General features: G+C 40.7%; 1 protein-coding gene across 2 annotated transcripts in view; it reads left to right on the plus strand.

The window, feature by feature from the left end:
* Nucleotides 1-19,317, plus strand: part of LOC311020475 (spectrin beta chain, non-erythrocytic 1) — a 103,882-nt gene that overhangs the window by 17,893 nt on the left and 66,672 nt on the right. For both annotated transcript variants that reach the window (XM_084020507.1, XM_084020508.1), the window contains exon 2: nt 14,640-14,908. In XM_084020507.1, the coding sequence (XP_083876633.1) occupies nt 14,758-14,908 (151 nt within the window). In that variant the 5' untranslated portion in view covers nt 14,640-14,757. The remainder of the gene's footprint in view (nt 1-14,639; nt 14,909-19,317) is intronic.

Genomic DNA, 19,317 nt, shown 5'->3' on the forward strand with positions numbered 1-19,317 from the left:
TGTTCTGGTCTTAGGTTTGGTCTGGTCTTCGTTGGCTCTTGGATGTTTTGATTTGCTCTGTTCAGTGTCAGGTGTGTGATCCAGAGATAGGGGTTATCTGCTCCCAGTGGACAGCCATTAAACCCACTCCTCCTTCATCACTGCTCCTCCTCCTACTCTTCCTCCTCTTCCATTTACCTCTAACTCTTTCACTGGCCACAAAATGTCCGTCTCCTTGTGTTTTTCAGAGCTGCCGCCCACAGAGTGATCTACAATCGTCTCCAGTGAAGAGAGAATCTGATCATTTCTCCCTCTGCATCCAAAACTGTTTTTATCAGATTATTTATATTCAGTGTCCACTTCTATTTAGGGTTGGTTAATGTATATAACATCTTCTATCATGATGTATATTTAGGATGCACTGATCCAACTTTTCTCTTAGATTTGGAAATACAAACTGAGGATAAACTCTGATGCCAATGATCCTTTTTATCAATGAAAGTATCTAGGGTGTTCACTGCTTCTAAATGCATATGTATGATGATAAGACTGATGGAATTATAATAGAATTTTTTACATTTATATATATATATATATATATATATATATATATATACACACAGTATATATACAGATTATTTCCGTGCCTTATGCTTCTAGGTATATACTAGTCCATTTCCAGTAAGGTTAATGTATGTCCCAGTAGTCTGACAGATCACATGTTCTTTACGTTTCTTCATGACTGCAGTCGGTTAAACTGACAGGATTGTAGACGTACAACCTTTAACCTGAATTTTTCCTGATGCGTCCGGTTCAAGGAAAGTTCAGGTTTCCCCATTGAAGTGTTCCTTTCTGTCTGAAGGTCACACATTCACACTGGAAAACAGACTGTAATGAGAGGAGAGAAAAAGCCTCTTTCTTTTCTCGTCCTCCATCTCTCTCTCTCTGACACGCAAATTACAGCTTAACTTCATTAGACTGACTCAGTCTGATTGCATGAGAGCGGCGCTTCGTTTCCCGGCCCTCGCTCCCTCAATGTGTTGTTGTCAGTGTCGAGCGTTCCCAGGCGTCTGGACCGACAATCGGCCCATCTGTCTGCTCGCGCAGACACAGTGGCCATTCAGCAATGGATATGAGGGAATAATTGTGCTGTTTATCGGAGAATATCACATCTATCCTGGAGCCATTTGGCTGCTGCCTTGAGCTCGTGTGTCGGCCTCTACAGAATGAGGAGATCGATTGACTATCGCTTATATCACTTATATACTGAGACGCCTTCCTGATATTTTTTTGTGGCTGTTTTTCAAATCCTCTCAGAATATGTCGAGGGGCAGCAAGTGGAGTGTTTTCCTCTAAAATTTAATGAAAGAAAAGTTGAAGTCCGTGAAGCGATGTGGCCAGAGATCACCTCAGAGATGCACCACCAGACCACCTCACATGGACCTTTTTTACATCTCGTAAAAATCCAGAAATCCTCCTTGAGATCTGGTGTGCATTGACACCCGCAAATAAATATATCTGGGATTTCTGCTTAAAACCTTCAACATTTGTCCATCTACATGTGCTGCAAGATAAATCCCAGTGGGCCGCAGACGGCGCCCAAGTCTCATTTATCTGTGTCCTCCACACGTCTGTCGGTACACAAGGTGGAGAGGCTGTTTGTTTGAACAGGGAGGAGAGTAGCCATGCAGGGGGGCTGTTTTTGGCCGCAGGCTTCAGTTGCATAATGGCAGGAAAGCAGTGGGAGAGTTTGGGACCTGGGAACGAGGGGAGGAGTAGGCGGTGGTCAGTTTGCAAGTTTAAACTGTGTAGTGTAACCAGTGATTTTCTGGGACATCCTGGTTCAGTTTGAGACCAAGACTGGTTTGTTGATCCTGTTTCCCTGCATGCAGAGTACGACTCGGTTCGCTGGTTCAATGTAGCTCTTGCTAATAAGACTGTAATCTTGTTATCAGTGTATTTGGAGGGAAACTGAATTCTTTGGATTCTTTCTTACATGTCTGCAGTCTACAACATTAAAGTGAAATGACCGGTTTGTGTACATAAAAGTAAATGTTTCAGGATTCCTCACATTCTCGGCAACACGCAGGCAGATTTGATAAACCAAATAATAAGAATACCTCAACTGTAGCTTCTAGGAGGTTTGACAACGCAGGCTTACAGGAAGTGTCGATGTTGAATGCAAGATAGTCGTTATCTGTAAACTCTTGGCAGCGTAGAGGAACAACTGTAGTAGACGAGTATATCCTCGAACATGAACAGAGTGTGAGTATCACATTTATTCGTCAAAATCTACAAAAGACTGTTGATCATTTAAAATTGAGAAAACAACTTCACCGTTCTTGGATCGTTCAATTATCATGATGTTAAAATGAACAAACATGAATTATTCCCTTATTGTCTGCAAATATAGGGGACAAGGCTATGTGCTTTTTTGTTTCAGTTGCCTAGCGACATTTTACTCATAACTGAACTACAGGACTGCAAATGCATTGTGTATGTGATGTCCCATGTCAGATAAACGGTCCAACAGCAGCTCTGACCTGAGAATTCACTGTCAAATGTCAGAAACATGAAATAATGGATTGTGTAGTGAATGATTCCTCACTCTCGCCTACATCCTCCCACTCACCTCATCACACCATCCATCTACTGTCTCTCTCTCTTTCTCACACACACACACACACACACACACACACACACACACACACACACACACACACACACACACACACACACTCCTAAGTCCTTAAGGTGCTTCAGAAACACTCCATTGCTCTTCTCTCTATACCTTCCACTACGCAGTGTGCACACCATTATGTAATGCTGTTTGAGGACATTTTTTTGACCGGTATAGTGGACTCAAATGATCCCACAATGCAACAGAAAAAGTAGTGTACATTATGTAAAGTGAAGAATATTGATTATTTTGCACTTGTATGGCGTCCTCTTACCTCACTTCTCAAAAAGTCTAATCAACCCGATAGATCCCCTGGAAATGCTTAATTAGTGACAGTTAAATTTAACAGGACTATCATTTGTTGTTTTATTTTCCATCCATCCATTATTATTTATTATTATTTACGATTATTATGACTGTTGATTCTGCATAAATTGAACCTTCCTGGTCAAACTATGAAAAGTAAATCTAGTGCATCAGGTAGCACACAGAGAAGGAAATAAAGTAAGAGATGAAATCTGCTGGTGAAACACCGAAACTGTTGTGCAACATTTGCTGCTTTCTGTCGTCCTCTTATCATCTTCTGCCTCCTTTTATTTCTCTCCTCAGTCTCTCTATAGTGTTATGAGATAGGAGCGGAAGTAATCTCTGGATTTTATTGGCCGCCATAAGCTGATGTAACACTATGACATCTCCATTTTCTGGTTGAACAAGGGAGGCATGTGTCCTCCGCTGTTATTGATGGAGGACACACACACACACACACGAGCATTCAGGACACCCATTGATAATTGATAGATGGTATGGCAGTTGCATGCCGAATAGTGGTGTGTGTTCATAAGTGCTCTGGCCTCCAGAACTGTATCAACACGGCGCATGTACAGTATATTGGTTATATGTGAGCATGTGTGGAAAATTGAAGGCCTCACTGGGACCAGTAGACTTCAATACAAGGTGCAGGGCGTGTGTGTATGCGTGTGTGAACATGCAACACATGCATGAACGCACTAACACGAACGTATGATTAATTCATGTTGAAGTTATCAAATATAGATTGACAAAAATATGAACACAGCTCTCGCGTAATCTGCTTTAGCCTGAACTGCATCAATAAAGTATTCAAATTGAACCCCGATTGAAAATGTATTGTCACAAACTGAACCATACTGTGCATTAAAGTGCATCTCTTCTTTAATGAGCTATGGAATATAAAGGGCAGAGGGCCAAAGCTAAAAAAAATAAAATCATTTTTACTATTCATTAATCTGATTATTATTTCCTGATTATTTAGTCCATAAAATGGTGAAAAATGTCCCCCAGTTTCCTAAAGTCAAATGTGATGTGTTCAAATTTCTTCTTTTGTCTGACCAACAGTCCAACAGTCAAAACGATTCACTTCCTGCTGCAAATTCTCTCAGCGTAGCTGGAAACAGGGAAGGATTTGCATGTTTTCCTGATAATAACTTTAAGAATGAATTAATATGTTCTACCCATTGACCGATCAATGAAGTGTCTAATCAGGTTAGCACTAGAACAAACATTTGAAGGCAAAAAACCCCATCGAGAACAGAGGTAGAAGATGAAGCATCCTGAACAATAATCATTATAATTGATTAGATTTTCTTCTAATAGCTGAATATTTTCTATATTTTAAATTGGTTGTAAAGTTAAGTAACACATTTATTAATTGTTAGTATTTCTGCTCTCAGTCAGTTTTCTTCCTGGCTTCTTTGTCTCTGTTCTGAATCTGAAGAAAACAACTCGCCTGAGCGCGCAAATGTGACCATATGATTTATTGATGGCGAGCAGCAGCTCTCATCTGACTGGCTGCTGTGAGGAGTTCAGCTTCACTTTGCCTTACCGATCTGGTTTGACGTGGTTTGGTTTGTCGGGAAAAAGGGAAAATTAGAATCTATTGGCTGATGCTCATTATTTAACCAAAACATAAACTATCATACCAAGATTTTGACCCTTTGATTTGGTTATTAATTAAATATGTACTGAGTGGACTTTTCCAATGAAAACAAATCCTTTTAAAAGCACAAGTCAACTAATTACCTAATATCCCAGAATGCCTCATTACGGTTAGACTTCCCAGACTGCCCTTGGAGGTGAGGGAACACGGGGTCAGAGGTCAACGAGCTGCCGGGAGGTGACAGCACACATATTACACAATATGAATGAATGACATCCAGTTGTGTGTTTGGGCTGGTTTCAGCTGAGCTGGGCTGATTACAGTTATGAAACCCTTTTTGGATGAGGGAGGAGGTGGAATGAGAGCAGCGGGATGAGAGGAGAGGAGGGTGATGGTTACAGTATATGTGCTCTGTTACTTTAAATCCTGACATGAATTTAGGAAAGCATCTGAAAGAGTTTCCTTCTCTCTGACCTCATCTCCACCTGGCACTAACATGTGATCTGTATCCAGATACGTCATGCAGATAATATCACCGCGTCACTGTCTTCTACATTCACACCTGGTATTAATTCCCAGGATTTAATATCGGGATGCAAATTATTTTTCGGTGTTTTGGTGTCCACACTGTCCAGATGACACAGCCTAAGATCCAGTTACACATCGTATGTTAATACCAGATGGCAACAGTCTCACTTTTTCCCTTTTGTCTCTCTCTCTCTCTTTCTCTTTCTCTCTCTCTATCTGTCCCATTCACATATGTCCTTGCTCGCCCTCCCTCTTTCTTTCCGCCAGCTCTGGAAGTGTGATCTCATCCCATCCGACTGCTGACACATTCCTCTGCTTTCAGCCTTTTATTCCCTCAGTCTTTTGTCGTGTGTGTGTGTGTGTGTGTGTGTTATTATCCTACATGACGGAGCAGAGGGGCCCCGGAAACTGACTGAATGGTTTAAGCTTATCCAGCTTCAGGACCTGGATAGACTCAGCAGTGTGTGTTATTGTGTATCTTAGTGACCGACAGAGTTGTTCATACTGATTTCTGATCAAACAGCATCAGTACTTCAGTCTGTAATCCAAGGAAGGGATTGAACTTTTTCACATGCTCAGTGTTTTTCTCTGATTTAATCGGTGCAATCGCTAGCATTGCTCTTCTCAGATATCTCAAAGAGCAGCCATCAATTCATGAAGAAACCAGCAGTGTCTGTTGCTGTCAATTTATATTTGATGCTTTTTCCTGACAATAATCTGCATGGAAATATGGCAGCATGGTGCATTCATGGTGCTGCCATAGTTGGTTAGCTAACAAACCTTAAACATCCCAGAATATATGACCACGTTCTCAGCAGCAGTACTTGCATCGTTAATAGGAACAAAGCAGGTTGACTCGCGCCTAATGTAAATGATTATTGCTTTATGAATGAATTGATAGGTGGCTTTTTTTTGGGCATAATTATTATTTTTTTGGCCTGGTGGCAGGTCTCCTTGGCCTGGCAGCCCGCCAATGGTCGGGGAAACACTGTGTATGTGTATATATATATATATATATATATATATATACCATACACAGGGACTGAATTATTAAAACATGTAGCAGTGCTATTCTGGCTATAACGGGATCCATATTGCACTATAATAATAAAGAAGTCGGAAGTAGCCTGAATAAGCAGGCTAGTGGGCTGCGTCTGCAAAGGCGACTCCCCCATGCGCCGGACACGCCTTCCCTTGTCAGGCAACAGTCTGTCAACGTACGTGTGTAGTGTGAACGCGGCCTAAGGCTCTTCCACACTTTACTTTTCAGGTTCCTGGATCAGAATCTGGAACAGACTTTTATTTTTGTGTCATTATCATCTCCTGTGATTGATTTGCTCTGGGCGTGGTTGCATTGTCTTAAATATGATGAGGCAGCTGGGGATTGTGTTTCTAGGCTCTGCATCAATGTTTGTCCTCTGCTGGAAGGACGGAGCAGACTGCCAGAGCTTAGTCACCACTGCTGCTCAGAGTCTGGATGTCCCTTTCAAGAACATTTTCACCTCATGGAGGGATCGCATACCCTAAAACATGCATATATCATTTAAAAACATCTGCTGCCATATAAAACAGTTTGAAAGTTTACATCTGGTGCAAAAAGTGTATTAACTAGTTTTGGTTGGTATTCTAGTTTTTTATTTGATTTTAAAGGATGATTCTGGTTATTTAGCATTTCACAGGCGTAGTTTAGACAGCTGGTTTAGATCAGAATCAGATAATTTATTCCTAATGTAACCTTGTTTATTGACAGAAGATGTAAGTGGAAAATGTTTTTCAAAAACAGAAAACAAGGAAATCGCCTATGTATGTGTGATTTTAAACCGTTAACTGAACTAAATGGAAACACGTTTTTTTTTGGTCTTCTGGTTTTAAAAGATGAGCGTAGAAATGCACATTTGTGTCTATGGTCCATTGGCCCATTGATTTATCAGTGTAACCGTGGCAACCAGTAAATGCATTAGCAGTTAACCTTCTCAGATAACCCAATTAAACAGAGCAGAGATGCCGACTGTCTCTCAGACCTTATAACACTGTCAGAGGAGATCTGCCTGGGGGATATTTTATATTTACAGTGTACTCTTGTAATATTTGCTTTTAGAAAGAATCGGTCAACCGAAATCTTTGATGTAATTAACCAAATGGGGGAGACAGCAGGACTTAAATTTGCCTCATCTTGGTTTGGTTGAACAGAGGTCGATGTGTCGAGCAGGAAACAAAGTGTGTAAGAATCTAATTCTGCCATAATTATACAGGAAGAGCTACTCTGGACTTAATTGTCTCTTTGTGATTCGCTCACGGATGCTGTTCATGTGTCAGTTTGTCTTTCTCCGAACATAGCTGACGCAGGAAGATAATAACATGTCTGTCTGTACGCTGTCATTTTAACAAGTGCTGTCAGGGGACTCAACAGGAAGGGCGACAACTCGGTGACATAACGTTGTGGATTCAGAACTTGACAACCGACATTAAAGTCTTGGTTCTGCTGATGTGCCTCTGAGTCCATGTTTGTGCCTGCTGTGTTTGAAAACGGTGGCACATTGTAGTTAGTGGTTGATGACACTTTGCTATCATGTGTGCTAATACATTATTAACCTGCCCGACTGTGGCTAACATAATATCATTGGTATTTGTTGACGACTATGGACTAATCCGAATGGCTGAAATGTGGGCGGAGCCAACCAGACTGTCAAAAAGTTGCTGTAAAGTAAAATGTTGAATCAGGTGTGAGTATGTTTCTGTTTCTTATTGAAGCCGTAGTATGAGTGCTGTCTCCATGGTTACTTGTGTTATGGGTTTCATCCTTTGCTGGTTTCTAAAGAAATTTAAAAAAAGAAAATGTAGTTTCGAGCCAGAAAAAAAACCCAACTTTTCAGCAACATTTGCAGAGTGGCACTGCTCGTCAGCGTCACGCTTGGCCCAGATGGCCAATCAAATTGAGCAAGAGGCGGGCTTTACAACCTAACCAATAGATCAGACAATGGCAACTGCAGGGTTGATCAGATCAGACCGCGCTGAAGATGAATGTACTGCTGCAAATTAACTTGGGGGGAAATTCATTGCCGACATCTGCACTGCACCAGGTTCTGTTCTGTTACTTCCTGTTCCTCTCCCTTGCTGAGACGTTTCGAGCTCCAGCCTGCAGACGTTGAGCCGCTGTGTTTGATGGTGTCGGGTCAGATAACTGCTGTTGCCCTACATGGCTCTGTGTGGCCTACATAACGCTGCAGAGAGGAGGCTGTGATGGATGACTTCCTCATCCAACACACACTCACGTGGCCCAAATACACATGTACACCTGTGTGTTTTCTTTAAAGAACAGTCCAGTGAAGGTTGAACCAACCTTGGACAGAGCCGTGTATTATCAGGTCAATTATCTATGTAATTGTAACAGATGAGCCTGTTGGTGAGCAAAAAACCCTCTAACGGCCGACCCGGTCCTCCATTTAATTGTAGTGTTGATGGTTCGATCTCCAGCTCGGCGGTCATGAGCGAGGGCACTGTTGGAAAGACTGATTTACACGAGCAGGTAGATGATCCGACAGATGGGAAACAAATCTCCAAGTTAGAAAAGTATGGTTAAAATGATTAAAAAAAACTATGGTAATTCTTTTTTTTTTTTTTAAACCTAATTTCCATGATACACTACTCCGGTCTACCTGCGGCTGGTGCTTCATGCAAGTTGAAATTATGATGGGAAAAAGAAAGTAACTTTCACAGTAAAACACGTAGTCTCTGTGAAACTTAAGACAAACTGCCAAAACGAGCCCTTGAGATGCGACAGTGAAACAATGAGAAACAGTAATGGCTGAAGCCACGTTGGAAACGGCTGTACTGATTTTTGAAACGGTCAGTAAAATTCAGCAAATGGCAAAGTTGTCTGTTTCATTACTTCATATTCACATAACACAAATGTCAATAAATTGTAATCTGCTTAAGAAATACAGAAAACATCTGTTATATTAATCCTCCCCTTATAAAGATCAATTTGACCCAGTCATGCATGAATGTATGATCGCTGCTCCTGTCGGTCAGATCCGAGTCTGGAGTACAGAGAATGAAGACTTTAACGGCTGCCTTCATTTTAAAAGCATCTGAAGCACACAGATTTGTTTAAGTGCGTGCTGCAAGGTTAGATTGTGAGTGTTTGGAAAGTGTTGTTGTTGTACAGCTAATGAAGAGTTCAGGGTGAGATCTGTGGCTGCAGAACTGCAGCAGTGTGCAGGCAGCTTGTCCTGCGTGGGAGTTTGAACGTCACTTCGGGACTCTGCAGGGTTTCGGTTGCCATGGTGACGAATTGTTACTTGAATTGCAATATAGTCAAGACTGCTAAAAATACAGAGAATTGAAGGCGCTTACAGGATGAGAGTCTGTATGTGTAGCAGAAGCTCTCTGCTGCAGAGCTTTAGTCGGCTCTTACTGCCGAATTTTCATCCTCAAAAATCATATTTTAAGGATGAGGTCACATGGGCTTAAAACATTAAAACATTCTGAGCTAAACTCTTAATCACATGAGGTTTTTTTTAGATATTTTAACGTCACTATACTGTTAGTACTTTTATTTTGGTAAAACTAACAGCAAATGAGTATATTTGGATTGTGGTATTGATACTTTGTGACTCTACTTAAAAGTAAGAACCACTTCGATACTTAAATATTTCTGCTAGTTACTGAAGTACATTTTGTGTGAAAATAAGAAGTTGTTTTTTTATTTCAGTTGTATGAATACATTTTTTTTAATTTATATTTTGTTTTTGTTTTTTAGCACAAATTATGAACAGGGCAGCTGATGCATCTGTAGATACAGTACAGTGTTATTTTTGTTGTTGTTTTTAACCATTAACTGGTGATTTATTTCTACTATAAAGAACATTAGTCCAGAATAATTAGTTTTTTCTCTCCCAGATGTTCAGTGTTCATAGCTCAGCTCTCTTCAGTGTTAACCGCCTCTTTAGCTCGGGGTTCGTTGTCGGTTAAGTTTTTCTTCCTCCTGTAGCTCCAGCCGAGTGTCTTTGTGACGCTGTCGGCAGCTTGACGAGTGGGCTCCCACACAATGCCGGCTGGGACAGTGGTTGCCATGGAGATGTGTGGTTTTGGCTCGATAATGCCCGTCTTTCATTGTGGATTCAAAGGGAGAGAAAAAGAAAAGATACAAATATTTAATTATTATCCGTAGTGAATAATGTTGCAAGAGGGTTGCTGAAGTTTACGCTGCAGCTACTTCAGTGCTGCTGTGTTTTTATATACTCAGCTTTTGTCCATTGGTCATGTTAAAATTAATAAGATTGAATTATTAAAAATAATACTATACTATAAAAGAATAAACTAGCTTTAACACGACAGTTTACAAACATGTCTTTTCCAGTAGCACAATGTCATTTATGTAACCATCAAGTGTGTGCAAAGACCCACTCAGACTTTGAGCATCATCTGTTAGTAGCTAGTTATAGCTAATGATTTCTGCCAGCAACAGTCATCATTTCTGCCAACAAAATCCACAGGTGGTATCATCATACCTTACATACGTGTAAATGTGCATCTGCGCATGTAGAGGCTCGGCAGGCGTAGCAACAGTTGGTATGACTCGAAGTAAAGACAACGAACCTGCTAGGTAGAGCGCCACATTAGCATTTTAACAATAGTTGGACTTGTACTCGTTGAAGGGAGGCACAGAGATGCTGCACTTGACAGCATTCGTCACAGATAGAGATGGCGGAGAGAGCTTTAATAAGAGCTGATTGTAGTGGAGGATGCTGGGAGGTGAGAGAGGTGGGAGGAGGACGTGGGCGAGGGACAGAGTGGAGAGAAAAGCTTCATGTGGTGAAGACGTAGGTGTTTTTGCTCCAGTCGAGTTGCACATTTCAATCAGTCATAAAATAGTATACGGCTCCTAACGATTATTATTATTTCCCCTAACCAACGGTCTAAAACGAAACAATATTCAGTTTTCTATCATAAGTGACAAAGAAAAGCAGCAAATCCTCACATCATTCAGTTTGACAAATTTACCGTCGTGATGAATTGATTATCAAAACAGTTGCACATTTATTCCTGACAGATTAAATACCGACTAATCATTTCAGCTTTCAAGTATATTCTCTTATAAATGTCACTGAAGGACTTTTTTTGTCTCCATCCATCATCATCATCATGCCACCTCTCTTATTTCCGTCCTTCCTGTTTCCATCCAGCGCCATTACCGTCTCTGCTGCCTTATCTCTCCATTCTTTCTCTCTCTTTCTCACTATAAATACTCCTAATGAAGAGTACCAGTCCTTCTGGCTCTGCCACACATAGATACAGTAACCAGTCATTTGCTCCTCTCTCTCTCTCTCTCTCCCCTCCTGTCCTCATTTCTCCACCTGCTCTCTCGCCCTTCGTCCTGTCTCTGCATGACATCATGCGTTCAGGTGGAGCGTCGCCTCAAACTTCTGCAGTTCTCGCGTCGGTCTGTGTGGCTTCTGCAGACTTAAACTGTGCTGCAGCCATCGGTCAGTCAACAGAAAAGAAATCAACAGCAGGTTTTCTTTGGGATGGACGCCAGTAAAGATGATTTCCTTGGGAAGCGAAAGTCGCACTTGGTCTAAATATGTGTGTTCAAATTTTAATTTGGATGTGGTAGAAACCAAAAACAGAAGGAGAGAGAATATTGGCCACCATTCATCAGGTGGACACAAACACCGTCTCTGGATTTTAATATTGACACTATCAAATGTTGTGTTGCGATGTTCAGTGTTAAATCCTCTATGAAGCAAAGACGCCAAACGGGTTCCAGCTTCATCCATGTGGAGATTTGCAGCTTTGCTCTGTTTAATATATTTATTAAATTAATATCTGTGAGTTGGACCGTTGGTATGAGATAAACTTCTATTTGAATAAGAAGAATTTCCATTATGCTCTGGGGAAATGGTGACATTTTTTAACTCTTTTCTAACATTTGATAAGCTAAATGGTTAATTGTAATAAAAACTTCAACAAGTTAACAATAATGAAAATAATAGATAGCAAATGAGTTTGTTGTGGCCTAATGGAAACCATCTTAGAAAGGTGTGTGTGTGTGTGTCTGTGTGTGTGTGTGTGTGTGTGTGTGTGTGTGTGTGTGTGTGTGTGTGTGTGTGTGTGTTGTGTGTTGTGTGTGTGACTCAATGGCTGGTGTATGTGTCTGTGTGCTTGATTGCTTCTGAATGAGCGCACATTGTGTTAGCTCACTATGGACACACACACACACACACAGTCAGGGTCCCAGTGGTGGCGTATTTTTAGCGTAGCAACACAAGCAGCTCCAGTCTCACTGGTTGGTTGTTGAGCTGCAAGTGGGTGGAAGCACACACACACACACACACACACACACACACACACACACACAGGATATCAGTGTATATCTCTGCAGAGCCTGCACAGGCGCAGAAATAATCTCATTGGTTGAGTGGAATATCAGTGGGCGGTGCCAAAGAACACACTGTGATGCGATACAGAATAGTGCTGAAACGCAGAGTTTGAGTTAAGCGCTGTGGGGCGAGGCCGGGTGGAGGGAAGAGACGGTCATGGATAGGTCGCAGCAGCCAATTAGTGAACACGTCAGAAACAGCAGCAGCCAATCAGTCAACAGATAGGAAACGGCAGCAGCCAATCTTTAATAATCAATTTCTTCCACAACAACAATTCTGCAACAGCCAGTCATTTTCATAGTTGAAAAGTCCGCGGATTATTTTCTTTATGATTGATTAATGAATCGTTTGGTCTATAAAAAAACCCAGAAAGAATAGAACATAGAAAGAATTCAAAAAGCACAAAGAGACAACTTAAAACTGTTGAAAAGTATACTGTTTTTTGGATTATTTGAAACATTTAATTTTGAAAATTAAATTTGATTATGTTTCATGGACTGCAGCTGCAACGATAAATACACTTGTAGTGCTATTTGTTCAAAGTGGAATAACTGCGATATTGAAACAGGGTGTTGTTGAATCAGCATTTTCAAGACTTTGACTGATGGGATTCTGTTTTTTTAGTGTTTGGTGTCTCTGAGCTGGTGTGCTTTTGTGCCGAGTCATGGTGCTGTTTGCTGACTGCAGGATCCAAGCAAAGGCTTGTAGGAGGTGCAGCCCTGGTCAGTAATCAATAGTCAAAACTGGCATCTATTCATTTTCCATCCCGTTCATAATGGAGTAGTACAATTTTAAAGAATTACTTTTATCAGTCAGTCTTTTCTTTCCAGTCTTCTTCTTGCAGCAACGTCAGAGTAGCTGCGTGTGGATGAGACCGCAGGAACCTCCGTATCAGAAAACCCTTTTAACTCTGCTGCTTTCATATCGCCGGTTCATGCTTCACCTGCTGTCACCTCTCACTGTGACTGCATGATTACTGCAGCGTGTGTAATTATACATCAGACTCTCATTTACTGCATTTAATGAGCATAGAATATTCATTAATTTATAATCATTATGAAGGATCAAGGGAATCTGATGATGTTTCCACCGGCCCTATGTTTTTGTAAGGAGGAAGTAAATGTGTTTGGTTTCCTAACACCTCACATCTCTGAGCTGTGTCTTTTTCTCAGATCTTAAAGTAACACGTTGTGACCAGAGGGAGGCACCATTCTCTCAGTTTACAGATGAACCCAGTAGGATGAGAAAGGAGGCTGTAACAACCTGCAGCCAATCAGAGAGCAGAGTCGTGCTCACATGACATTCAAAGCAGTGCAGGGCGGCTGCTGCTCTCAGTTTCAATCACTTCCCGCCAGCTTGACTTTTTCTGAATCACTTACTAGTTTTTAGAGTCTCATGTCAATATGCAGTGAATTGTTATTTAATATATATATATATATGCTCTTTAACATGCGTCACAGTAAAAACCCTGTCTTAACCAGAACAGATTGCATTATTATTTTATAAGTTATTATTTCAAAGACATTAAAGGACTAAAAATAGCTTTCTTGCATTTAAAGGAGACATATTTTCAATCAAATATAATCTAGATTTAAATATTTAGAATTTTTGGTTTATAGGATCCTCATATCTTATAATATTCAACAAAAATATAATTATATTATAAGTTTTCACAATTTGAAGATCTCCATAAATGAATCCTATATGTATGTGTCACTTTGTCTGGTCTCGGTCTGCTGTGGTCATTGCAAGAGCAGTTGTCTTTGGAAGCGTTCGCTCCTATTTTGTTTTGTAAGTGATGTACTAATTTGAAAAGAGATGGAGAGATGTTTGTGTCACTGGTGACGACGGATGTATTGGTTTATAATTGACAGAGACGACTGCAGACAAAGCAGACTGCAGATAACATACAATATGTGAAGTTTTACATTTTAAAAATTGTTGTTCACTTATAAAACAACATTAGCCCAAAAGAATCAAACACGTTTGTGTTTTGTACTGAATATTTAAAAAAGTAACTCTGTGTTGTGTATTTTGTTGACTCTTCTTTGACTCCGGCTTCCGGTATCGATAAACACATTTTGTATAAAATCCTAAATTATGTCGGACCTCCAGTCACTTCCACTCACTCTGCCTCTCTCTGTGTCTGCAGGTTTTGGATGAGCGAGGGTCTGTGTGCGTCCTGAGGGTCCCGTCGTCCACGGCAACAGGCGTTAGGTGGAAGGACTCCGAGGCAGAGGCGGCGGGGGTGGAGTCACGGTGAGGTCACAATGACGTCGGTAGCGGCGGAGTTCGATCACATGGAGATCCAGCAGCAGTACAGCAGCGACGGCGTCAACAACCGCTGGGACGCCGACGACTGGGACAATGAGAACAGCTCGGCTCGCCTGTTCGAGCGCTCACGCATCAAAGCCCTCGCAGGTAGGAGGAATGAATGGAGGAATGTCTGATGGAGCTTCAGCACTGCTATTCTACCTGTCATTGAACACGTGGAAAAGTCAAATGTCCTGGATAATGACTTCCACATTCCCCTATGTTCCTAGAAAGCACCACTAGGCTATCTAACAGAGGGGGATAACTTCATGACGCAGGTCTGAGAACAGACCTGTACAGGGGATCTGTGATGTTGCTGTTGTTGTCTGATGGCAGCTGTTTTCTTGTTTTGGCGTCATCCCCAGTGTGTTTTTGTGTTTAGACCGCTCAGCGGGAGTCTCGATGGTTTCATAAGCCGGGAGGTTGCAGAGTTTGTGTCAACACAGAGAACAATGAAGCATCTCGGAGCACAAACTGAAATAAGGAAATCAACAATATGATGGACAATGAAATTGGGAGCTTTTGCGTTTTGATTGAGCTTCCTTTGGTTGGCAGGGACTCACAGTCGCGTAGTCATGTAAAACAGTTAGAGACTCACACTGATCAGTGCTCATTCAAAACATCCTCCAGCCTCACTCTGCAGGATTCTTCCATCTTCACACCTGCTAATAATCAGGAGTTAACGAGGGCTAACGAGGCTCATTAATGAGCTTCAGGCTGAATGGGTTGAACACAAATGCCCTTCTTTTACACTTGCCAGTTCTGTCTCGTATCTGGATGATATCGAGATGCCATTTAAGAAACTTTCATTCACACACAGCGACACGTCTCTGTTGGTAGGATCACACGTCTCATTCCATCCTGTTTTCTGGGTTTCATGTAAATCCGCGTGAGTCCAGAATGAGATGGGGATGCACCTGGACATGTTTAGTTCACCACAAGAAGAGGAACTTTTATTACAAGAGTAACTTCACACATGAATGGATTTATGAGCTTTTTTATCATCCTCATGGCTCTAACCCATACAGATCATCCTGTGGTTGGGTTGATAGTGATGAGATTGTATTTGATCTTATGTGTAGAGATCACTGGAGACATTTTTTCTACAAGACAATAGAAGAAACGGCTCATTTTAGTGAAGATTCAAGATACATTTAAACTTTAGTCAACCAATTGTGAATAGGTCAGAAAATAAGGAGTAAGAAAAATAACCATGGCATGTGTATGTTCAAATTACAAGAAATTTCAATTAATAGCATTTTAATTAATAATTGACACTGAAATCGTTATTTCAGGACCTAAGTTTTGTTGCACACATTTCCAGTAAGAATGAAATGTGTTTGAAAAGCGATATGCATTGAACAAGTGTAGACATGGAGAATGCAGAGCGCCGTAGTTCGAAGCTCAGGGCCACGGACCAAGCGTCGGTATTTGAAGAATTGGGAGTGAGAAGGCGGTGAGCAAGACGCTGTTACCATCACAGCTATGACATTATTAATGACTTCATACTCACCGTCTCAGACACATATGTGTCCGTCTCTCTCTCTCTCTCGACCGCAGACTGACGCTCACTAATTTTACGCACACAAGACTGCACTGAGGTGTTCTTTAAAGGATTTTGCCACTCCAATGACACAATGATTTTAAAAACACATCTTAAACATGCATAACCCTGTGAGCTTTCAGTGAGCTTTCAGGCAGTCAGGTTTGCAATACATTGGCATAAACCCTGTCCTTAACAGTACCAATATTCTCATTCCAACAAGGCAGAATTTGAATGATGGTGTGATGGGTTAGTGCTAATTATTATTGTTGCTCACATGCTTTAGTGAGACCTGTGTGTTAGTTACTGTAACTCTATCACTCTCTCCGCCTGCTGTTTTTACCCTGATGGCAGACTGTTTCGGTAGTGTCCCACTACGTTAAATAATTCACACCGGTGTTAAATATGCAGGAGAGTGCTGATGGTGTGTCTGTGTGCATGTGAGCTTGTGTTTCTTGAGTGATGCTGAGTTGTGTTATAAATAAAACCATCAGGAATATGTACCTATTAACAGTGTCCACGTTATTGGGTACACTTGTACAATCTAATGCAAGGCTGGCAGGCTGTTTTATCCAAATGCAACAGATTTGCAACAAATTAATGGATAGATTCTCTGTTTTAAAACCTTGTATTAAGGGAAGTTTGAGTGACGGACAGGCTGTGTTTTTCAGGACTCACATGCCCATTATATAGTGAGATTTTTCATGGTGTTTCTAAACGAAGTGCGGAAGTAGTCTGGATGTCCGGTTGTGGCCTTCTTCCTTCGCCGCCTCCTCCTCCTCCTCCTTGCAGTCTCTTCCTGTTGGTGCTGAGCTCAGCAGGCTGGAGGATGTTTGAATTGACTATGATTTTGTGTGTGTGTGTGTTCTTTGATCGCAAATGATTATTTCTGCTTTTAATGAGCTGAATACCAGATTACCAAACTAGTTGTTATTGTAGTTGTTTTTCGAAGTCATACTTTTTAAAAGAGGGTTTCTAGTTTTATTCACAGTAGTTGAAGCTGTAGCAGTAGTTCTTGTCAGTATTAGCAGGATGTAGTCAACTAGTAGTTGCTATAATAATTGCCCAAATACTTGTAATAAAAATAGTAGTTGGATGTTTTGGGAGAATTAAAAAGAAAGAAGAAATTAGTCAAACGTACAAATACTGATGTTACTGTGTGTGTGTGTGTGTGTGTGTGTCTGTGTGTGTATAAAGTTGAAGCCAAGTGCTTTAAACCTCCATATGATATCCTGGGAAACACAAGACTGCCGGTCACCATGGAAACGCAGACATATCTATTTACAGTGAAGGCAGAGACAGAAGGTGTGTGTGTTCAGTGTGGATGGGTTTGTTAGTCCGTTTGTGTCTTTATAACAAATAGAACTGCAGTAGATTTTACATGACTAATTAAATCATAATAATGATACAACAATAAAAACACAATGGACAATATCGAGGTCAGAATAAATGATTGAGGTCACGTATCCATATATGGTGCGATATGTCGATGATAGTAGTTATTGTGACAGACCTGAAAGGTTTAAGGATAGGAGACATTGACTGTAAAAACCATCAATCTTTAGGCCAAATGAATCCGATGTCTATCGACCCATCAGGACCTTGGCTGTGGCCCTGAAGGGTTTCTTGTAACTCGGTTCTTTTTCTTTGTTGAGTGCAGCTCAGAATAACCTGAGGGGGACGAGGCTCTAACGGCTTGTCTTTCAGGACAACATACTGTCCAACATCATGTTTAGTACCAACTGAAATGTGGTCAGATTTGTAGTCCTTTAGACTATTGCTTTGATCAAATCGTTCCCAAATTAAGTACAACAGTTAACCCTTGAGAGGTTTTTTTTGTTTTATTTATTGTAGAAAATCGATCTGCAACTAACTATGGATTTCCAGTCTTGTTTGATCCACAGAATAACTCAAAGATATTATAATAGTGCAGTGTTTTGGGAAATATGCTTATTTGCTGTCTTTCTGTCAATATGGTCCAGTTCGTGTAATTTTTCCCTAAAACCACAAACTAAAACCTAAAACCAAAAGATAAGATGCTAAGATAAGTTAAGTTAAGATAAGATAAGATAAATTTGTGAGAAAAAACACTCATCTTGGTCTATGGGAACTTGTAATGGACATTTTAGAGATTCAGTAAATTTAATTTTGTTTTGCTCAATATTGAATTACAATAATTACCATTTGCTGTTAATTTCCATAGAAATTAAATTAAACCACTATTTCAATCAATCTCAATCAGTGTCAGTGGGGCTCGCATGCATGAATATGCTCTAAATGCACATGCGGCCGTCCCGGTTATGTCAACAGAGATGGATGATTCCAACACACACACAGAGGGAGAATGACACGATTATCTGCCCAGGAAAACATCCGCTATAATAATCTTGACATCGCAAATAGTTGTTTGCTGCTGATGCTCCGAATGTTGTATATTCCTCTTTTAATAAGTACTGCTAAGTATTTAGAAATGGATGTATTGATCTGTTTTAGGACTTTTTGAAAATCTGGACTGAAGCTTGAAAGTGACTCACTCAGCCACTCAATAATGAGAACCAGGAATAGTCCAGGTTCCCCACAGAGAGCTACACACACTCACGGGTGTGTGTGTGTGTGTGTGTGTCTCACTTCCTGTTCAGAGGACCAGATGGTGGAATGCTGGGAATGTTGTGTGTTTTCTTTTTTCAATGTGTTGGTGAATGTGTTGTGGTTTTTTAACATCAGAGGAAGTGAAAGTAAAGACGCCCCATCTTGAATTCTTTCTGTATCTTCTTTGTATTCCTTCTCTCATGTCCTGTGTCCTCTCTTTCCTAATAGATGGAATAAGATAAGATTAACTTCATTGCTCCCATGTGGGACATTCTGTGTCACAGGGCACAAGTACAACAACAGATCTAGAAATATAATACATTTTTTTAATCTTTAAAGTGACTACTACACACAAAGAAAGAAACAAAATAAATATACTCCAACA

This window comes from Eutrigla gurnardus (assembly GCF_963514095.1).
Source record: "Eutrigla gurnardus genome assembly, chromosome: 11".
Lineage (NCBI taxonomy): Eukaryota > Metazoa > Chordata > Actinopteri > Perciformes > Triglidae > Eutrigla > Eutrigla gurnardus.